We start from the raw sequence: 19,027 nt of genomic DNA, 5'->3' as shown, positions 1-19,027 counted from the left end.
AACTAGGCGTGGTGGCGCATGCCTGTGGTCCCAGCTACTCAGGAGGCTGAGGTGGGAGGCTCGCTCGAGCCTGGGAGGTCAAGGCTATAGTGGGCTGTGATCATGCTACTGCATTCCAGCCTGAAAAACAGAAGTGAGACCCTATCTCAGAAAAAAAAAAAAAAAAGTGTATTTGGTGGTTTGGCTCTGGGGTCATATTATTATAATTTTTAAAATACATGACTAGGGGTTTCAAATGCATTCTGACGCATTCAGAGGCCACACAGTACAGTTTCAGGCACAGGCTGGGAGTTAGAATGGGTTGGGGTTCAGCTCCCTTCTCCCCCGAGCAGCACTGAGAATACAGGCATGTCACAGGTCCCGAGTCTCATTTACTTCATCTGAAGAATGGGGAGAGTAACACTAGTTCCATTCTACTGTGGCCACGGAACAAATGTGGAGGATTTTGATTCTCGGAACATGTATGGTTTGTGTTAGGGACAGAATGTGGTCTTTCTTCATGAACCTTCCCTGTACATTTAGCCCCTAGCACATAGCAGGTGCTGAATAAGCTTTGAATACGTGCATGAGTGAGCGCTGACAAGGGCAGTGCCTTACAGCCAGTAATAACTTAAACTTCAGCAGAAGCTTTCCACTTTTATCTCAAGGTATTTTGTTTTTAAAGCCAAAGTGAAATTCAAAAGGAGTCCAGACTTTCAGCCTGGTGGGAATAAGCCCTGGGTTTTCGGGCAAGGGTTTTACTCTGATAGTTTGAAGTGGGCAAAGGCAGCACGAAGCCTCTAGAAGCCACCAGAGGGCTGCCAAGACTGATGAGGGTCCTCTGTCTCCTGCCCTGACACCCAGGCTCCTCCGAGCAGCTCCATGGCCGGTCTGAGAGCTTCAGCAGCGAAGACCTGATCCCCAGCAGGGACCTGGCCACTTTGCCCCGGGAAGCCAGCACACCGGGACGCAACGCCCTCGGCCGCCACGAGTACCCCTTGCCTCGGAACGGGCCTCTCCCACAGGAGGGTGCCCAGAAGAGGGGCACAGCCCCTCCCCACGTCGGAGTGCGGCCCTGCTCGGCCTCCCCCAGCAGTGAGATGGTCACCTTGGAGGAGTTCCTGGAGGAGAGCAACCGCAGCTCCCCCACCCATGTGAGTGATCCGGACACAGACTTGGCCCGTCTCCCTTCCCTCTCTGTCTCTTCCTGGCTCAAGATCATAGCTGCAGAAAGGATGGGGTGGGGGTGGCGTGGCCTAGGCACAGGACTGGCGTGGACATGAGAGGCTGACTAGAGCACTAGCTGACAAGTCACCACAAGCCAGCCGCCAGCCCCGACCCTGGAGGCTGCTCTCCCCTGGGTCTGGGAAGTGAGCTGGCAGAGCTTGTGGCCCGCACCAAGGGTGCGTGGCCAGCACCTGACTTACAGGGCTAGGATCTCACGCTGGGTTTCATGGCAGAGCTCTGAGTACCCGCTTACCCTGCATTTTCTCCAGCAGGGATTGGCAAACTTTCAAGGACCTTGAAAGGGCCAGAGAGGAATGATTTTAGGCTTTCTGGGTCTCACAGTCTCTGTTGTAGCTACTCAATTCTGCCACATTCGAGAAAGCAGACACTTGATCCTATGTCAATAGATGGACATGGCTGACATCCGATAAAGCTTTACTTATGGACACTGACATTTGAATTTCATATGATTTTTGCATGTTGTGAAATACGTTTTTACAAAATTTCTTTTTGACCAATTAAAAATGTAGCAACTGGCCGGATGCAGTGGCTCACGCCTGTAATCCCAGCCTTTGGGAGGCCAAGGTGGGCAGATCACCTGAGTCCAGGAGTTTGAGACCAGCCTGGCCACCATCTCTACAAAAAATACACCCATCTCTACAAAAGATAAGCAGAGTTGTAGAGACATTTGTCTCTACAAAAAATACAAAAATTAGCCAGGCCTGTGGCAGGCGCCTTTAATCCCAACTACTCGGGAGGCTGAGGCAGGAGAATCATTTGAAACCGGGAGGCGGAGGTTGCAGTAAGCTGAGATTGCACCACTGCACTCCATCTTGAGCGACAGAGCGAGACTCTGTCTCAAGAAAAAATAAAATAAAAATAAAAATGTAGCAGCTATTTTCACAAGATATACAAAAACAGGCGGCTAGCTGGATTTGGCCCCAGCTCTGCAGCTCCTCACCCTAAACACTGCCTGTTGACAACCTCCTGCCACCTCTGTAGGTCTTCGTTTAGCTTTTTTGAAGCTGTACATACATCTTTAAAGTGCTCTGAATTTTGTCACGTGAGCTGTTGGGTTACTGAGTGAGTGAAGTTCACTGTCTGCAATTGAGCCCTTTTGAGGATTCTTGAAACTTCAGTCTTTTTCAGTCTTTCCATCTCATTCCCCTTAAAGAAACACATTTGGACTTTGTCTAGCTCTCTGGTAAACCCTGTGACCTGCATTACTAGGGCACAGTGACACAGAAAAGCAAGTGTGTGTGTGGTAGATATTTATTGAGCACCTGCTGTCTTATGTTTAGCAGTATGCATGGTGCCTGCTCTTGAAAAGCAAAGCAAACCAGTTCAGCAGCAGGTTTTCTTTGCCTGCATGTGCTGTGCCCAGCCTTGCAGTTGACACAAGAGAAATATAAAACATGGCCCTGGCCTTCCTTCATTTAAACATTTCTGTTTCCCAAGCACTTACTCTGTGCAAGGAGCTGGAGAAGCCAAAGCTGGAGAAAAGCAAAGGAGGGCCTGCCCTCGAGAAGTTAGTGGTCTAATGTTGTGGTTCTCAAACTCAGGCGTGCATATGAATCGTCTGGGGGCCTTGCCAGACCACAGAACCCATCCCCTGAGTTTCTGAATCAATGGGCCTGAGGTTGGGCTCGCTGAGAATTTGCATCTTTATAAATTCCAGATAATGGTCTTGCGGCTGGGTAGGCACCATGGTTTAAGAACCACTGGTCTAGGCCAAGCGGTGGCTCATGCCTGTCATTCCAGCACTTTGGGAGACTGAGGTGGGTGGATCACTTGAGGTCAGGCGTTCGAGACCAGCCTGGCCAACATAGTGAAACCCCATCTCTACTAAAGATACAAAAATGAACCGGGTCATGGTGGTGGGTGCCTGTGATCCCAGCTACTCGGGAGGTTGAGGCAGGAGAATCTCTTGAACCTGAGAGGCTCAGGTTGCAGTGAACCGAGATTGTGCCACTGCACTCCAGCCTGGGCAACACAGTGAGACTCTGTCTCCAAAAAAAAAAAAGAACTGCTGGTCTAATGGACTGAACAAGAACACTCCAGAAATTGGGGGGGCCTACAGCTGGAAGGCTTTCCTTCTCAGTCTTTTTTTGTTATATGCCCCTTATGATGCTTTCCTTTCCCTTTGGAGATCTGGCAGGCAGGTCCTGAGCAAGGAGTGGGGCCCCTCCCTGCTCAGCTCAGACTGGTCTTCACAGTCCCCATTCCCTATGCCCTGTACTGTTACCTTTCCATTTTTAGCTTAAATGAGACCAAAACAGTCTGGCTGTAGCAGTTTCTGTTGGAAGCTGATGTCTGGCATGCAGCGAGCCAGCCCCCTGTGTCTGCCTGGGATATTTAACCCCCTACCCGTGACACACCTGACTTCCCTCCTGGTACCCCTGACACACAAGGCCCCTAATGTACACAGGGGCTTCCCATCCCAGGGAAATGACAACCGTATGCCCACCGCACCCCCACTCTCTGGGCGTCGATGATGCAGGGAGGGCGTGTCACAAGATGGGGCTCCCTGCGTGGCCAGGAAGGGTGGGTATCAAAGGCTCTGAGGTGTGCAGGGAGGAGCCTGGTGGAGTGGAAAGCAGCTCTGGAGTCAGGCAGCCACAGGCTTTCATCTGGGTCTGCCTCTCTGGACGCATGGCCTGCCAAACCTCCGTGACCTGTTTCTTTACCTTGACACAGCCTTTCAACAACCTTGCAAGGTCATTTTGAGAATTAAATGAGTTTCTTTGCAATTATACATGTGGTTCCCAGAACAGCACATGGCCCCACAGGTGATGAAAGGTACCTGTGGATATCACGGGCCTTACTGGACGCCCACCCAAGATATGTAGCGTCAAACTAGCATAAAACAGCAGATGCATCTCTGTCCAGTGGCACCATGTCCAGATGTTTGTGTGGGACAGGAGTTGCTGGCAGGTGCAGATGGCTCCTGAGCTACCAGCCCGCCTTCAGGCTGACACCTGCCGGCCTCTCATCCCCCATGAACTCACTTCTCTTCCTCTTCATCCATGTTAGCCTCAGGAGAAGCTAGGCTTGCAGAAGGCTGCAGTTCCTGAGCGGGGCCATAGACCCTTGCCTCCGTGGTTCTGCCTATTCCCAAGGTGGTGGCAAATGACACCTGCTCCCTGGGCAGGGGAAGCACAGCCCGGGCGGCAGCTTAGCAGGGACAGTGTGGCGGCTGGGCCTTCCCGGTGTCTTCCTTTCCCTGTGCAGCCCCACCATTCCCCCTTCTGGACCCTCGCGGACCCCATTTGTACCTCTCTGTCCCCCGCCCCCTCCCACCCCCATTCTGCCTCTCTCTTCTCTTTCTCGGGCCCTGAGAGAGGTCTGAGTGGCAGTGAAGGTTCCGGCGTTTCAAGAGCTGCTCTTGTTCCTCTTGCTCTCGGTGGCGCAAGGTGAAGTCCTTATGATGTCCCGGGGTGACCGGGGAAGGAAGGCCCTGCTCACATCCGCCAGCGTTCTAGTTCCTGCTGTGCCTGGTAGAAACCAGACAGACCGAAGCAGTCGGCTATAGTCGAGGTTTCTGGGAAACTTACTCACTTTGTAGGAAGTCATTTCTCTCTCTGGGTCTGTTTCCTTATCTGTAAAGTTAGGGGGCTGCCTAGGGGGAATCTGGGGTTCTTTCCTGGTGGTGGCTGCCTCAGCCACCCTCACCATCCTGCCCAGGGCTGGTGTGTGTGGTGGAGGCGGCACATGTGCCTTGGAAAAGGCAGGCAGGAACTGCAGTCCCAGCCACGTGGGCTGCTCGGGGGCGTCCTGCGCAGGAGGAGGCTCCGAGGACACACCCAACCCTCATGCCCACCTCCCACCTTCACTCTCTTCTCTGTAGGACACTCCCAGTTGCCGGGATGACCTGCTGAGTGACTACTTCCGAAAGGCCAGCGATCCCCCAGCCATCGGAGGCCAACCAGGACCACCTGCCAAGAAAGAAGGGGCCAAGATGCCCACCAACTTTGTGGCCCCCACCATCAAAATGGCCGCCCCCACCTCGGAGGGGAGGCTGCTGAAGCCCGGGCAGTACGTAAAGCCAAACTTCAGACTGACTGAGGCCGAGGCCCCACCCAGCGTGGCCCCGAGACAGGCCCAGCCTCCCCAGAGCCTGTCTCTGGGCAGACCCCGGCAGGCTCCGGTGCCCCCAGCTTCCCATGCACCTGCCAGCCGCAGTGCCTCCTTGAGCCGGGCCTTCAGCCTGGCCTCAGCTGACCTTCTCCGGGCCAGCGGGCCAGAGGCCTGCAAACAGGAGTCCCCTCAGAAGCTGGGGGCTCCTGAGGCCTTAGGGGGCAGAGAGACAGGCAGCCACACCCTGCAAAGCCCCGCACCCCCCAGCTCCCACAGCCTGGCCCGGGAGCGGACCCCACTTGTGGGAAAGGCTGGCAGCTCCTGTCAGGGCCCAGGTCCCCGCAGCCGGCCGCTGGACACGAGGCGCTTCTCCCTGGCTCCACCAAAGGAGGAGAGGCTGGCCCCCCTGCATCAGTCTGCCACAGCCCCCGCCATTGCCACTGCAGGTGCTGGTGCTGCTGCTGCTGGCAGTGGCAGCAACTCCCAGCTCCCGCACTTCTCACCTGCTGCAGCCCCGGCTGCCAGGACCAAGCCCAAGGCGCCCCCACGCTCAGGGGAGGTGGCCACCATCACCCCTGTCCGGGCAGGGCTCAGCCTCTCAGAGGGAGACGGGGCCCCGGGGCAGGGCTGCAGTGAGGGGCTCCCGGCCAAGAGCCCAGGTCGGTCTCCCGATTTGGCTCCCCACCCCGGCCGGGCCCTGGAGGACTGCAGTCGAGGGAGCGTCTCAAAGAGCAGTCCGGCCTCCCCGGAGCCCGGCGGGGATCCGCAGACCGTGTGGTATGAGTACGGCTGCGTGTGACTGTCTCGTGGTTGAGCTCGCAAACCTGAAAACTACTGACGCGCCTTCCGACTCTCACAGCCTTTTCTCTTGCTTGCCTGCGGTGCCAGGAGAGGGTTTGGAATGAGGAAAGGGGTTCCCACGCATTTCTGCTGTTTGTTCTGTGAATGGAAACACTGTGCCAAGCCCCAAGAGGATTACGCTTCCAGGTGTGTAACGTGTTTTCTGTGTCTGCCGCTTCCAGCAGCTGATATCTTTGGAACAAATCCACGTCAGCATGGGGACCAATTAGGATGCAATGACAAACTGACTTCCCCCAAAGCAGACACTACTCCAGTATGTCCCAGTAGAACACTCATTTGCAATGTGTTGAGCTCCGTTAAGCACACACACACACACACACACAACAGGCTCACGAGGCTCAGGCCTGGCGGGTCAAAAAGCCCACTCCCTCTCCCAAAGGCCACTGGATCCCAGGAGAAGCCCAGACTGGCGATACTACAAAGGTCTCCAGGGCCTGGCAGACCCCAGAGTCAGGCCTGCTGTTAAAAAGTGAGAGTGCTGCTGTTCCATTCCTGGGGTCCCAAGCACTTCCCTTTACCCCAGGACCCAGGGCAGCTGGCGGTGGCCTTGGCCATTTGCCCCCAGCCTCCAGCTGGCTCCTGAGCTCTGCACCAGGGGGTTTGGGGACCACACAGGCACCTGCCTTCCTAGATTTCCCTGGCTCACTTTTCTGCAAACACTGGATCTGCCAGGCCTGGGGATTGGGGGGCAGGAAAGAGGCCCCCATCCAGCCCCCTCCAGGCCAGTGTGCACAGTGCACCGAGGGGTCACCCGCACAGAGCGAGGTGCAAGCTCGATGTGTAACCTGGCTGCGGCACCCGACATCCCCGGTCTCGGGGTGTTGATTTATTTCTGAATAACTTTTTGGGTATAGAAACCAATTTTTTTTTAATATATGACATGTATATGTACACACTCATGTGAAATATGTATACTTTGGGGGGATCTATTTATGTTCCAGTGGGAGTCACTCTCTTCTGTCGGGAATCTTATCTGCTGCTTTGTGTCTTTGGTCAGATTCCTGACAATTTAGTTTCCTGTTGTAAAGGTGCTTTTCCTGGGGTGAACTAAACCTATTGATTTTTTTTTTAAGATTTTTTTTCCTTTTGATTTAATATACTGAGAAAGAAATGGGAGACTTTTGAATGTTAACAAGATCCATTTTAGGAGTGTTTGGGGTTGTGTATTAAATAGCCATTCGTTCTGGAACTCAAGGACAGGATTGTAATAAAATGGAATGGAACCGAAGTGCGTTCTGGCTTTCCTCACTGCACATTGTTAGCATCGGGTGGGACCCTGGGGACTTGGGGCTCCCTGCGCCCCTCCCTCTGCTCCCCTCCCTCTGTGCCCCTGCACCCCTCCCTCTGTGCCCCTCCAACCCTCTCTGCGCCCCTCCACCCCTCCCTCTGCACCCCTCCCTCTGTGCCCCTCCCTCTGCACCCCTCCCTCTGCACCCCTACCTCTGCACCCCCCCTCTGCGCCCCTCCACCCCCCTCTGCGCCCCTCCCTCTGCACCCCTCCCTCTGCACCGCTCCCACTGCGCCCCTCCCTCTGCGCCCCTCCCTCTGCGCCCCTCCACCCCTCCCTCTGTGCCCCTCCCTCTGCGCCCCTCCACCCCTCCCTCTGTGCCCCTCCCTCTGCGCCCCTCCACCCCTCCCTCTGCGCCCCTCCCTCTGCATCCCTACCTCTGCACCCCTCCACCCCTCCCTCTGCACCCCTCCCTCTGCACCCCTCCCTCTGCGCCCCTCCCTCTGCATCCCTACCTCTGTGCCCCTCCACCCCTCCCTCTGTGCCCCTCCCTCTGCACCCCTCCCCCTGCACCCCTGCCTCTGCACGCCGAGGACCCTTCCTCCACAGTTGGAATCCACCACTTTCCTTGCCACTAGGTGGGGGAAGCTGTTACACGTGCAACCAGAGACAGATGTGAAGGACAAAGATTTCCTGTAAGGTGACAGCTTTCCACCCCTCCCCAGGTGTGTTTAAGTTGGCATCAATTGAATCCTATTTTATTTGTTTTTCTAATGGGTCACCACCACCACAGGGGGCATGCAATGGGCTGGAGACCAGTCTGGGCAACATAGCAAGACATTGTCTACAAAAGTTAGAAAAATTAGCCAGGCGTGGTGGTGTATACCTGCAGTCCCAGCTACTCGGGAGGGTGAAGACAGAGGATCCCTTAAGCCCAGGGATGTTGAGGCTGCAGTGAGCAGTGATGGTGCCACTGCACTCTAGCCTGGGAGACAGAGTGAGGCCCTGTCTCAAAAAAAAGTAAAATAGCAGGGTGTGGTTGTGTGCACCTGTAGTCCCAGCCACTAGGGAGGCTGAGGCGGGAGGATCACTTGAGCCCCAGCAGTCGAGGCTGCAGTGAACCAGGACTTGTGCCTCTGCACTCCAGCCTGGGCGACACAGCAAGACCCCATCTCAAAAATAATTGAAGAATCCCATTTTGCTATGGCGTTCATCTCATGTCGTGACAGGAGCTCAGCCTGAAGGGGCTCCTTATGATTTTCCCAAGGCTACTCAACCAGTAAATGCTGGATCTGGAATTTGGACCTTAGGGGCCGAAGATACTGAAATCGGATGCATGGTGGGGAGGAGGAAGAGAGGGAAGGAGGAGGCATGAAAATGGCCACACCTGACCAAGGTTCTTCTGATGTTTTTCTGTCCAGCTGCTGCCTCAGTGTCTCCTTCCTTCTCACCAAGCCTATTTTTTGGCTCTCTCCTCTCGCCTCCTTGCCCGTTCTCCCCGAGGCTCTGCAATCTGTCCTTGTATCTGGCCACTCCACAGAAACTGCCATCCATGCTGTTTTGAGCCAGACTGAGCGGTGGCCACCCGCAGTCTTCATCCTGTGTGGCCTTTACAATACTTGACAGCTGTCCAGGCACTTCTTGGCACCCTTAGCCTCTGCTGCACGCTTCTTTGTCCCTCTGGGACAGCTCTGTGCTGCCTGCTCCTTCGTCCCTTCATTCATCCCTCCCGGGGACATCAGGGCTGCGGGCAGAGCCCTGGATTCTGCCTCCACCACTCTCCTGTCGTGCATTCCCCCTGCAGGCCTGACCCCACCCTCCCTACAAAGGGAGCGCTTGTGGAGGTGACCTCCAGCCCAGCGTCTCCTGACCTTCAGGCCGGGACTGCTGCCCTCATCAACCCAGCTCCCCTGTTCCCAGGACCATCTCTGCAGCCTCAGGAGCCTGAGATTCGAGCTGGACCCCTCCTTTCCTCACATCCCACATTTCACACGTTACATCCTGGACCTGAGGGCGGGGCGGGAATCTGGGCCGCTCCCCTCTGCCAGCTGTCTCTGCCCTAGTTCACACCCTCCCGCCGACTGGTCCCGCTGCCTCAGGCTCTCCCCCCTACTCTTCCATCCACTCCAGCCGGCTTTTGGTCCCATTGGTTCCGCGGGAGAGCTCCTGCCAAGGTCGCTAATCCAGAGGCAACTTCTCAGCCCTCGGCACTTCTCAGGAGGTGCCCTGACTCAGGGACCTTCCTATTTAGAACACTCCCCTCCACATTGGCCACACTTGTGAGCAGCGCAAGGTCAGGCATAACCAGGTCCACACACGTGTGTCTTTCCACAAGGTCAGACTTTTATTGACGCTGTTTCGTTTCTTTCTTTTTTTCTTTCTTTTTTTTTTTTTTGAGACAGAGTTTCGCTTTTGTTGCCCAGGCTGGAGTGCAATGGCACAGTCTCAGCTCACTGCATCCTCCGCCTCCTGGGTTCAAGCGATTCTCCTGCCTCAGCCTCCTGAGTAGCTGGGATTACAGGTGCCCACCACCACGCCCGGCTAATTTTTGTATTTTTAGTAGAGACGGGGTTTCACCATGTTAGCCAGGATGGTCTCAAACTCCTGACTTCAGGTGATCTGCCCACCTCGGCCTTCCAAAGTGCTAGGATTACAGGTGTGAGCCACCACGCCCGGCCTCTTTTACTTATTTTTACATGTACAATAAGTTATTTTTGACTGTAGTCATCCTCTTGTGCTATCAAATACTAGGTCTTATTGTATCTAACTATATGTTTGTTCCCATTAACCATCCTCACTCCCCTCCCACCCCATTACCCTGCCCAGCCTCTGGTAACCATCCTTCTACTCTCAACCTCCATGAGTTTAGTTGTTTTCATTGTTAGCTCCCTCAAATAAGTAAGGACAGGTGAAGTTTCTCTTTCTGTGCCTGGCTTATTTCACTTAACATAATGAGCTCCAGTTCCATCCATGTTGCAGATGACAGCATCTCATTCTTTTTTATGGCTGAGTAGTTCTCCGTTGTGTATATATGCCACATTTTCTTCATTCATCTGTTGATGGACACTTTGGTTGCTTCCGCATCTTGGCTGTTGTAAATAGCAGAGTCACTGATGTGGGCAGAGCCTTCGGTGGGAGATGCTGGGTGCTGATCACAAGTGACAGCAAGATGGTGTCAGTTGAGACAGCCGTTTCAAGCTGCTGAAGTCTTGCTCCTTTTATAGTCACAGAGTCTTCTGGTGAGGACTGATAGTGGAGAGTGTGCTTGTTTATGTCCTTATCTGGTTGGATGAGTCTTTATTGATCAGGTAAAACATGCGGTCCCTGTTGGCGAAGTGCCATATTAAATGTAAGATGGAGTCTTTTTCTAAGATGGAGTTACTTATGTCGAAGGTGCTCTATACCCATACCCAGCCCTTTGCAGACTAGGTCCTCTCTACAGGCTCCCCTCAAGGCACACCCAGCCCCCTGATCATACTTCATCAAGCCCAGGCATACCCACAACTTTAATTACCACCTATTCCCAGAAGGCCCAAACTTGTATCTCCAGCCCCCACCTCTCCTCCAAAACCCCAGATCTGGATTTCCAACTTAGATTTCCCAAACGCACCTCAAATTCAACATGCCCACACAGCTCACCATCCTCCCCCTCCAAAGCGAGGCCTCTTTGTATTCCCACCCCCCACACCTGCCCCATACACATCCAGAGGATGCTGGCCTTCCCCTCACTCTCCCCCATGTCCTGTTACTCCATCAGCTGCTTTCAACGCTAAGACCCTGCTCACCTCCACAGCCAATCCCAAGCCACAGCCCCCTTCAGCAGTACCATGGGATCCTGTGGCTAAGAGAGCACCCTGGATCACGCCCCCTCCTGAGTTCCAGGGCCCCACCCTCTGCGTTGGTGTGGTGTGTGACCTGGTGGCTGGGAAATAACCCAAGTTACAGCTGGATATACTTTTTTTTCCTTCTGAGACGGTCTTACGCTGTCCCTCAGGCTGGAGTACAGTAGTATGACTATGGCTCACTGCAACCTCAAGTGATCCTTCTGCCTCAGCCTCCTGAGTAGCTGGGACTACAGGCACATGCCACCACACCTGGCTAATTTTTTATTTTTTGTAGAGACGGGGTCTTGCTACATTGCCCAGGCTGGTCTCAAACTCCTGACCCCAAGTGATCCCTCGACCTTGGCCTCCCAAAGTGTCAGGATTACAGGCATAAGCCACCACACCTGGCCAGAGTTTGACTCTTTATCATCAGTAACAATTTATAAATAATAAAACATACAATAACAATTATTGTAAAATCCATACAACCAATTGATTCTTGCAGAAAGCTCATTGATTTTTTTGCTGGTGTATTTGTAGCCAACCTAGGCTTGCAACTGACAAATGAGCATAGCTTCAACACAAATGTGGTTGATCATTTCTTTCACGTTAACATGTAAGATGAAAGGGAAACAAGTCAAAGATGTATGTCAGAACTTCACTGAAAACATGAGTAACTTTGTTTAATCAAGTGGTAGTTTCTGAATGCTGAACAAATATTTCCTCAATTTTTTGTACTATTCCTATTATAATGGCTACAGATGCAACACACTTTTTTAAAAATTGAGATATAATTTACATACCATAATATTGACCCAAGGCATCGTCTCTATTATTCTTAAGTCTAGAGACACTAGACAATAAAAAAAAAAACATAAATCAAGCCCAAGTTTATAACATTTACCAATTTCTGTGGTATAAGTACTCTCACCATGGCCAACGTCAAGCTGTGAGCACTGAACACATCACTTAACACGGAACTGATCTCAATCTTTGAGATTAAAAAATCTCAGTTTTTTTTATTTATTTATTTTTTTTAGATGGAGTCTCACTCGTCGCCCAGGCTGGAGTACAGTGGCACGATCTCGGCTCACTGCAACCTCCGCCTCCTGGGTTCAAGCAATTCTCTGCCTCAGCCTCCTGAATAGCTGGGATTACAGGCGCCCGCCACTACGTCGGGCTAATTTTTCTATTTTTAGTAGAGACGGGGTTTCACCATCTTGGCCAGGCTGGTCTTGAACTCCTGACCTCATGATCCACCCGCCCCGGCCTCCCAAAGTGCCGAGACTGTACAGTTGTGAGCCACTGTGCCTGGCCTCAATTTTTAAAAAATCGAGATATAATTTATATATCATAATATTCACCCAAGACATCTTCTCTATCCTTAACAGGTATACATGACAGCCTTCAGAATAAAGACTAGACCCCCTCCAGTGAAGTCCAGAAACTTATATACTACCTCGAGGTTACAGACAGAATGGGGGCTTGGGTCCTGGCAGAACAGGTTATGGGAGAGGGAGAAGAATTCTATTGAGGGATTATAAATGATTACTAGGGAGAACGATTGGATGGGGAACAGAAAGTAACTTGTAAAATTCTTTGGAATTTATAGGGTCCTTGGAAACAGTCACTGTCTTGAAAAAGGTTCTGTTCAGATGTGGTTACATTCTGGGTCTCCTTTGCTGTAAAGGGTAATGAGATAACGGGAGGGTGAACAAGAACAACTGTTCTCCTTGGTGATTCAGTCCTTTCTTTTTGTAGAAGGGGGAAAGTTTCTTCCAGTTTATTGATCTCTAAGGGTGTTGAATTAAAAATACTATACCGGGGAGCCATATTTTGGGGTGAAATATTTTGGGATTTCCTTCACCAGAAAGAGATGTACCTCATGGTATAATATCACCACCATACAAATACAATAGGTGTAACCTGAAAGCATGGGTAAAAGTAAAATAATTAGGAAGTGGGGAGTCTTGAGTGTTACCTTTGCTTTTCATGTAAGTTACTTGATGGTAGGTTTACATAAGTTAACTGTTAATAATGGCTGTGCTGAACAACTGGCTTGCAAAATTCCTGGAAATTCACAGATGTGCTTTCACAAGCCAGCACAGGTCGGCTTGGCACAGGGAGCACCACCTCTTAGGGATGGGCTGCAGGGGAAGAGTCTGAATGATTGAGCAGAAATAACCAAAGGTAAAGAAGGAACGAGAAGAGAAGAGAAGCTAGGGGCTTTGCGGAGCTGACCGTCCTAAGGTGCACGCAGCTATGCCAGCCGCTGGCTGTCTCCTAGGCCATTTCCCTCTCATTTCTGCCCTCCCAGCCCCATGAAAGGCCTCAGAGAGAGGGGTACCAGGTGTGCAGGATGGTCACAGGGATCCGATTCCAAAGGTCTGCTGAGGCAGGCCCAGTGGCAGGCTCAGAGCAGAACAACCCAGCCGCCTCAGACTCAGCTGCCCCCAAACTCAGCCCTGGAAGAGCCTAGGTTTGAGAGACGTGGTTTTCCCGCACAAGGCACAGAGAATGGCCGCTCGGGCTTGTCTGGAGGCTGGGAAACTCTGTCCCGGCTTCTCCCTCACCTTCCACCCTCCCTCCTTGCCCTTCTCCAGAGACAGCAGAAAGAGTCCGCCAGGGGAATGACAGACCCCAGGCCCGGGGGCAAGCCCGTCACCTCTCCATCCGTATGGGGTACAATGGTCTCCACCGGGCAGAGTCCATAGCCCGAAGTCAAGCGCAGAAATGTCCCCTCTCCAAGCTCCGGCCTTTTGGCCCAGCCCCACGAAGTTGGGTTCATCGTGTCACATCTGAGAGCAGAGGCAGAACCAGCTACCTGCTCCCCATCTCCCCTCCCACAAAGAGACCACAAATAGATAGGGGCAGGGATCCAGCCAGCCCGGCCGCAGGGAGGGAAACCTGGGCCCCTCGAGCCCCGGGGGGAGGGAGGTGCCCTAGGAGCTGTCCTGGGAGCCCCACCCTCCCCAGGCCGGTGGGGGGTGCAGGTGCCCTGGTGTCCGGCGGGGCCTGGACTCTGTCCCCGTGGCGGGGTGGGCGGCGGAGCCTCCGCCTCCCTCCCGGGGACCCCGCACGGCGAGCTCCGCGCCGGTCCCGCCACGCCCCGCAGGCGCCGTCCCCGCGGCCACTCCCTCCCGCGGGCCCAGCCGAACCGCGGCCGCGCTTCCTGCACCCGGGACCCGACAGAGGTGAGTGCGCCGGGCGGCCGGGGCGAGGGTTGACGGCGGCGCCAGCGCGGGGACGCACCCGGGAACGGCTGACCTTCAGCGAGGCCGGCTCCCCGCCAGCTACCGGGGCGGAAAATTCAAATCCAATCTGTGGAATAAAGGCCTTCGGGGGAAGTGGAGCAGGAGAAGGACTGGGGTAGGTCTCTGTGCTAGGATAGGGTACAAATGGATGGGGCTCTTGGGGCCCAGGGACTTCCCACCCTGAGGGTGTCATGGAGTGGCGTCTGGGGGGACGCCAGGCCAGAGGGGCTCCCTTGCCCAGGGTTCCTGGAGTGGGGGCAGATCTCAAAAGTCCAGCACTGTCCAGACCCAATGAGGACATGACCTTTCACAGGTCAGCTGCAGCTGAGGCACCGAGAGGAACACTACGGGAGGAGTCCAAGGACCCGGGCCCAGGCAGGGGGTCTGGGCTCCGTGGCATCTCTTAAAGCTAAGGAAATGCTATTCCACCCTGGCCCAGAGAGAGGAGAGAGGCGAGAGGAGGAGGGAGGGGCACACTAATATTTACTGAATGCCCGCCAGGTGCCAGGTACTTCTCACACATTATTTAACTGCCTCGTTTTATCTTTCCATCTTCCCTCATTCATTTATTCAGCAAAACGGGCACTCTGCTGGGCTTTGGCCTGAGCTGGAGGGAGCTGGTCACTGCCCATGTAATTCACACTCTACATGGGAGACAGACTGTAATTCAGAGCGACCGCACGCTACATGGGAGACAGACTATATAATTCAGAGTGACCGATGGGAGGTCTGCACTGCTTCTCCTTCTTGCCCAAGATGATCAAAATCAAACTAAGTGGCCCCCAGCAATACACTCCTGGGCCAATGAGCCCCCACCATCAACATTCAAGGGCCCCTTCTGTATCCACAGCATCACACACACCAGTCACTGAGAGAAGTCCTAGGATACCTCTTAGTCACTTTTGGGTTTCAGTTCAGAATCACCTCTTCCAGGAAGGCTTCCCTGACTTCCCACCCTCCAGACCAGGTGCTTTTTACTTTGGCTCCTGAGGCGTGGCTCCTCCCTGCCCATTATCCTCCAATCATAGCTGTTATCAGAATGTTGTTCTTGCTGTATTCATCCTGGTTTTCCCTTCTAACCAGTTTCCAAAAATCTCAGCCCCCTCAAGTTCCATGTCTAGTATATACATCATGTTTTTATTTGAATATTTTACCTTGGGAGCTGGATTACCGCAGGACCTCCACTCAAAAAATGGAAATTCGAAACTTATGTCTTACCATCACTATTTTCAGATTCCATCTGTGCTCCTCAATTTCCTGGGCAGAGTTCATCATTTCCAGGCCCCTGTGGTACAAATTCTGTTACCTCCGATTGACCCCTGGGGCTCCTGACTGAGGAGAGGGAGCAGATAGTAACCCACCTTCTAAAGAAAGTAGCTCCACTTCCAGCTCTCGAAGACTTTCAGCCTCCAAATGCTCTCCCTGTAACCCCCGTTCCTACTCCCCGCCCCGCCCCTCCCCGCTGCCCCGTACTGACAGTGTGTGTTGGGGGGTGGAGATTGCAAGGTGGAGGGGGCTGCTGTTGGTGGAAGTCCTGATTAGGGAGTGGAGTCAGGCCCCACCACTAAAGAGGACCTAGACCCAGTGGTCAATTCCAAGGCAAGGAGGAAAATCCCACTCTTGGTTCTATTACACAAATATATTATTTTTTAAAAAGAAATTACAATCTACTTCCAGAAATAGAAAATCAGTACCCCTTGCCACAAAAGGAAGGTAATTAAACAAATAAAAGCGAGGGACTAGGCAGAAGTGTTATTAAACTTTAGCACCTGTGAACATACCTGAGGCCTGCTCTCTAGGCTAAAAAAGGAGATGAGCAAGAATGAGAGTGGTGTTAAAGCACCCACGTGAGGCTTTCTCCTCAGTGTAATAAGACAGATTAAGAAAGGATTGGGACCGGGTGTGGTGGCTCACGCCTGTAATCCCAGCTTTGGGAGTGGATCACTTGAGGTCAGGAGTTCGAGACCAGCCTGGCCAAACACAGTGAAACGCCCGTCTCTACTGAAAATACAAAAGTTAGCTGGGCGTGGTGGTGCACATCTGTAATCCCAGCTACTCTAGAGGTGAGGCAGGAGAATTGCTTGAACCCGGGAGGCAGAGGTTGTAGTGAGCAGAGATCGCGTCACTGCACTCCAGCCTGGGTGACAGAGCAAAACTCCGTCTCAAAAAAAAAAAAAAAAAAAAAAAAGGCTCTGACGGGAATAACAAAAATAATCACTGACTCCTTCAGTCAGCACCTGCTGAGTGCAGAGAGCCCAGCAGTGCCTGGAGTGATATAAAACAAACCTTCAGTTAATCTTGTTATCAACTAAAGGGCTACTTCTTCTAGGAAGTCCACCCTGATGTGCCCCTTCACAAGCTAAACCTCTCCTGCTGTAACGCTTGCCATGTTTCATTGCAATGGCATATTGTCTTCCACTCCTGAGTATAAATTTCATAAGAACAACCACTAGAGCCAGGTGCGGTGTGTCACGCCTGTAATCCCAGCACTTTGGGAGGCTGAGGCGGGCGGATCACCTGAGGTCAGGAGTTCAAGACCAGCCTGACCAACATAGTGAAACCCTGTCTCTACTAAAAATACAAAATTATCTGGGCGTGGTGGCACATGCCTGTAATCCAGCTACTTGGGAGGCTGAGGCAGGAGAATTGATTGAACCTGGGAGGCAGAGGTTGCGGTGAGCCAAGATCATGCCATTGCACTCCAGCCTGGGCAACAAGAGCAAAACTCCATCCCCCCCCCAAAAAAAAGAACCACCACTAGGTCTATCTTGTTCACCTCACTGTCCTGGCACCCGCTTCACCCTGGCCCCACAGCCTAGAGCACAGGTGTTAAATGAGCTGATGAATGAATAATGAATGAATAATTGAGTGAGCCTCCCTGACTTCCAATTATGCCTTTCTTTCCTTCTCCCTGCCCTCCTCCCTGTCCTTATCCAAACCCTCCATCCTTCAAGGCCCTGCCAAGGGTCCGGCTTCTCCAGAGGCCTTTTTAAACCAACGGATCCACCCTAAGCCCTCTTGCCCCAGAATATTCCATCGCTGGCAATACGCATACCGAGGGCACATTCAGTTCCATGATCTGGTGTGTTCCCCACACCTCCAGAGGGCAGGGGCTCTGGGTGACACTTAAACCACAGGTGCTCAGGAAACACTGAGGAGTGACTCCACATGGTCCAGCCTCCAAGTACAGAGCTGTGTTGGGTCTCAACAGCTGTATTAGTTTCCTGTTGCTGTGGAACAAATTACCACCAACTAACTTAGTATCTTAAAACAACACACATTCATTATTTTAGAATTCTAGAGGACAGAATAGAGTCTCACGGGGCTAAAACTAAGGTGTTGGCAGGGCCAGCCAGGTCCTTTGTGGAGGTCCAGGGGAGACTCCATTTCCTTGCCTTTTTCAGCGTCTCAGGCCTGCCTGCATTTCTTGGCTTGCGGCCCCTCCCATCTTTAAAGCTGACAATGGATGGCGGAGCCCTTCCCTCTCTACATCACTCAAATTTTCCCTTCTGCCTCCTTTTTCCACCCTTGTGATGACATTGGGTCCACTTTGATAACCCAGGATCATCTCCCCATCTCAAAATCTCTATCACATTTGCAAAGTCCATTTAATGTGTAAGGTAACGTGTTCACAGGTACCAGGGATTAGAATCCAGTCATCTTTTTTTTTTTTTTTAACAGAGTCTTGCTCTGTTGCCCAGACTGGAGTACAGTGACACGATCTTGGCTCACTGCAACCTCTGCCTCCCGGGTTCAAGCGATTCTCATGCCTCAGCCTCCCAAGTAGCTGGGACTACAGGCATGCACCCCCACGCCCAGCTAATTTTTTTTTTTTTTTTTTTTTTTTAGTAGAGACAGGATTTTGCCATGTTGGCCAGGCTGGTCTCAAGTGATCCGCGCGTCTTGGCCTCCCAAAGTGCTGGGATTACGGGTGTGAGCCACCGCGTCCAGCCAAGGCCACATTCATCTTTGAGGGCTGTTGTTCTGCCTACCACAGTAGTAGCTGTCCCTTGTAGTCACAGGACGCACTCACTGGTGGAATATTCCTAGTAGCTGACATTTACTGCTCCAGGCACATTACATGACACTCCATGAGTTAGGTGCCATCATTGTCATTTTACAGATAAGGAACAGAGGTTAAATAACTTGGCATGTGGCAGAGCTGGGATTTGAACCTAGGCAGTGGGGCTCCAGGGTGCACCTTCCTGGCCTCTTGGCTACACTGCCTCTCTGGCACCATTGTTGCCCTCAAGATGCCTGGAACAGGCCAAGAAGATCTGAAGCCCAGCTCAGGAGGAGAATTTTCTCCAAGGTTTTCTAGGTAAGGCCCCTGTCTAGGCTACAAATTCTCTGGCAGTGATCTCTCATTTCAGCCCTTTCTCACCCTCCCACACCATCCACACTCTATTATAGGCACCTAAGCCGTGATCCAAGACGGCTGGAGGGAGAACTGCCAATGGTTTTCTTCAGGGGTCCCAGGCAGTTAAGGCTGGAAAAGTTTCTGTGTGCCAAATACCACTCACATCCATCCCTGTCCTCCCCCAGCACCCACACACCAAGTCACGTGAGCCCCACAG

The 19,027-nt window shown here is 52.8% G+C and overlaps 2 protein-coding genes across 5 annotated transcripts in view; both read left to right on the top strand.

Moving 5' to 3' along the window:
- CCDC88C (coiled-coil domain containing 88C) overlaps positions 1-7,372 on the top strand; it is a 145,816-nt gene extending 138,444 nt beyond the window's left edge. For all 4 annotated transcript variants that reach the window (XM_055361213.2, XM_004055575.5, XM_055361214.2 and 1 more), the window contains 2 exons: positions 844-1,133; positions 5,054-7,372. In XM_055361213.2, coding sequence (XP_055217188.2) covers positions 844-1,133; positions 5,054-6,082 — 1,319 coding nt within the window. In that variant the 3' untranslated portion in view covers positions 6,083-7,372. The remainder of the gene's footprint in view (positions 1-843; positions 1,134-5,053) is intronic.
- Positions 7,373-14,195: 6,823 nt separating this feature from the next.
- The window catches only part of GPR68 (G protein-coupled receptor 68), a 32,144-nt gene continuing 27,312 nt past the window's right edge, over positions 14,196-19,027 (top strand). The window contains exon 1 of the mRNA XM_055361234.2: positions 14,196-14,390. The gene's annotated coding sequence lies outside the window, so the exon portion shown is untranslated. The remainder of the gene's footprint in view (positions 14,391-19,027) is intronic.

Source organism: Gorilla gorilla, chromosome 15, assembly GCF_029281585.2.
Source record: "Gorilla gorilla gorilla isolate KB3781 chromosome 15, NHGRI_mGorGor1-v2.1_pri, whole genome shotgun sequence".
Taxonomy (NCBI): domain Eukaryota; kingdom Metazoa; phylum Chordata; class Mammalia; order Primates; family Hominidae; genus Gorilla; species Gorilla gorilla.
Note: the sequence above shows the minus strand (reverse complement) of the source record. Positions and strands in the feature narration are given on the sequence as shown.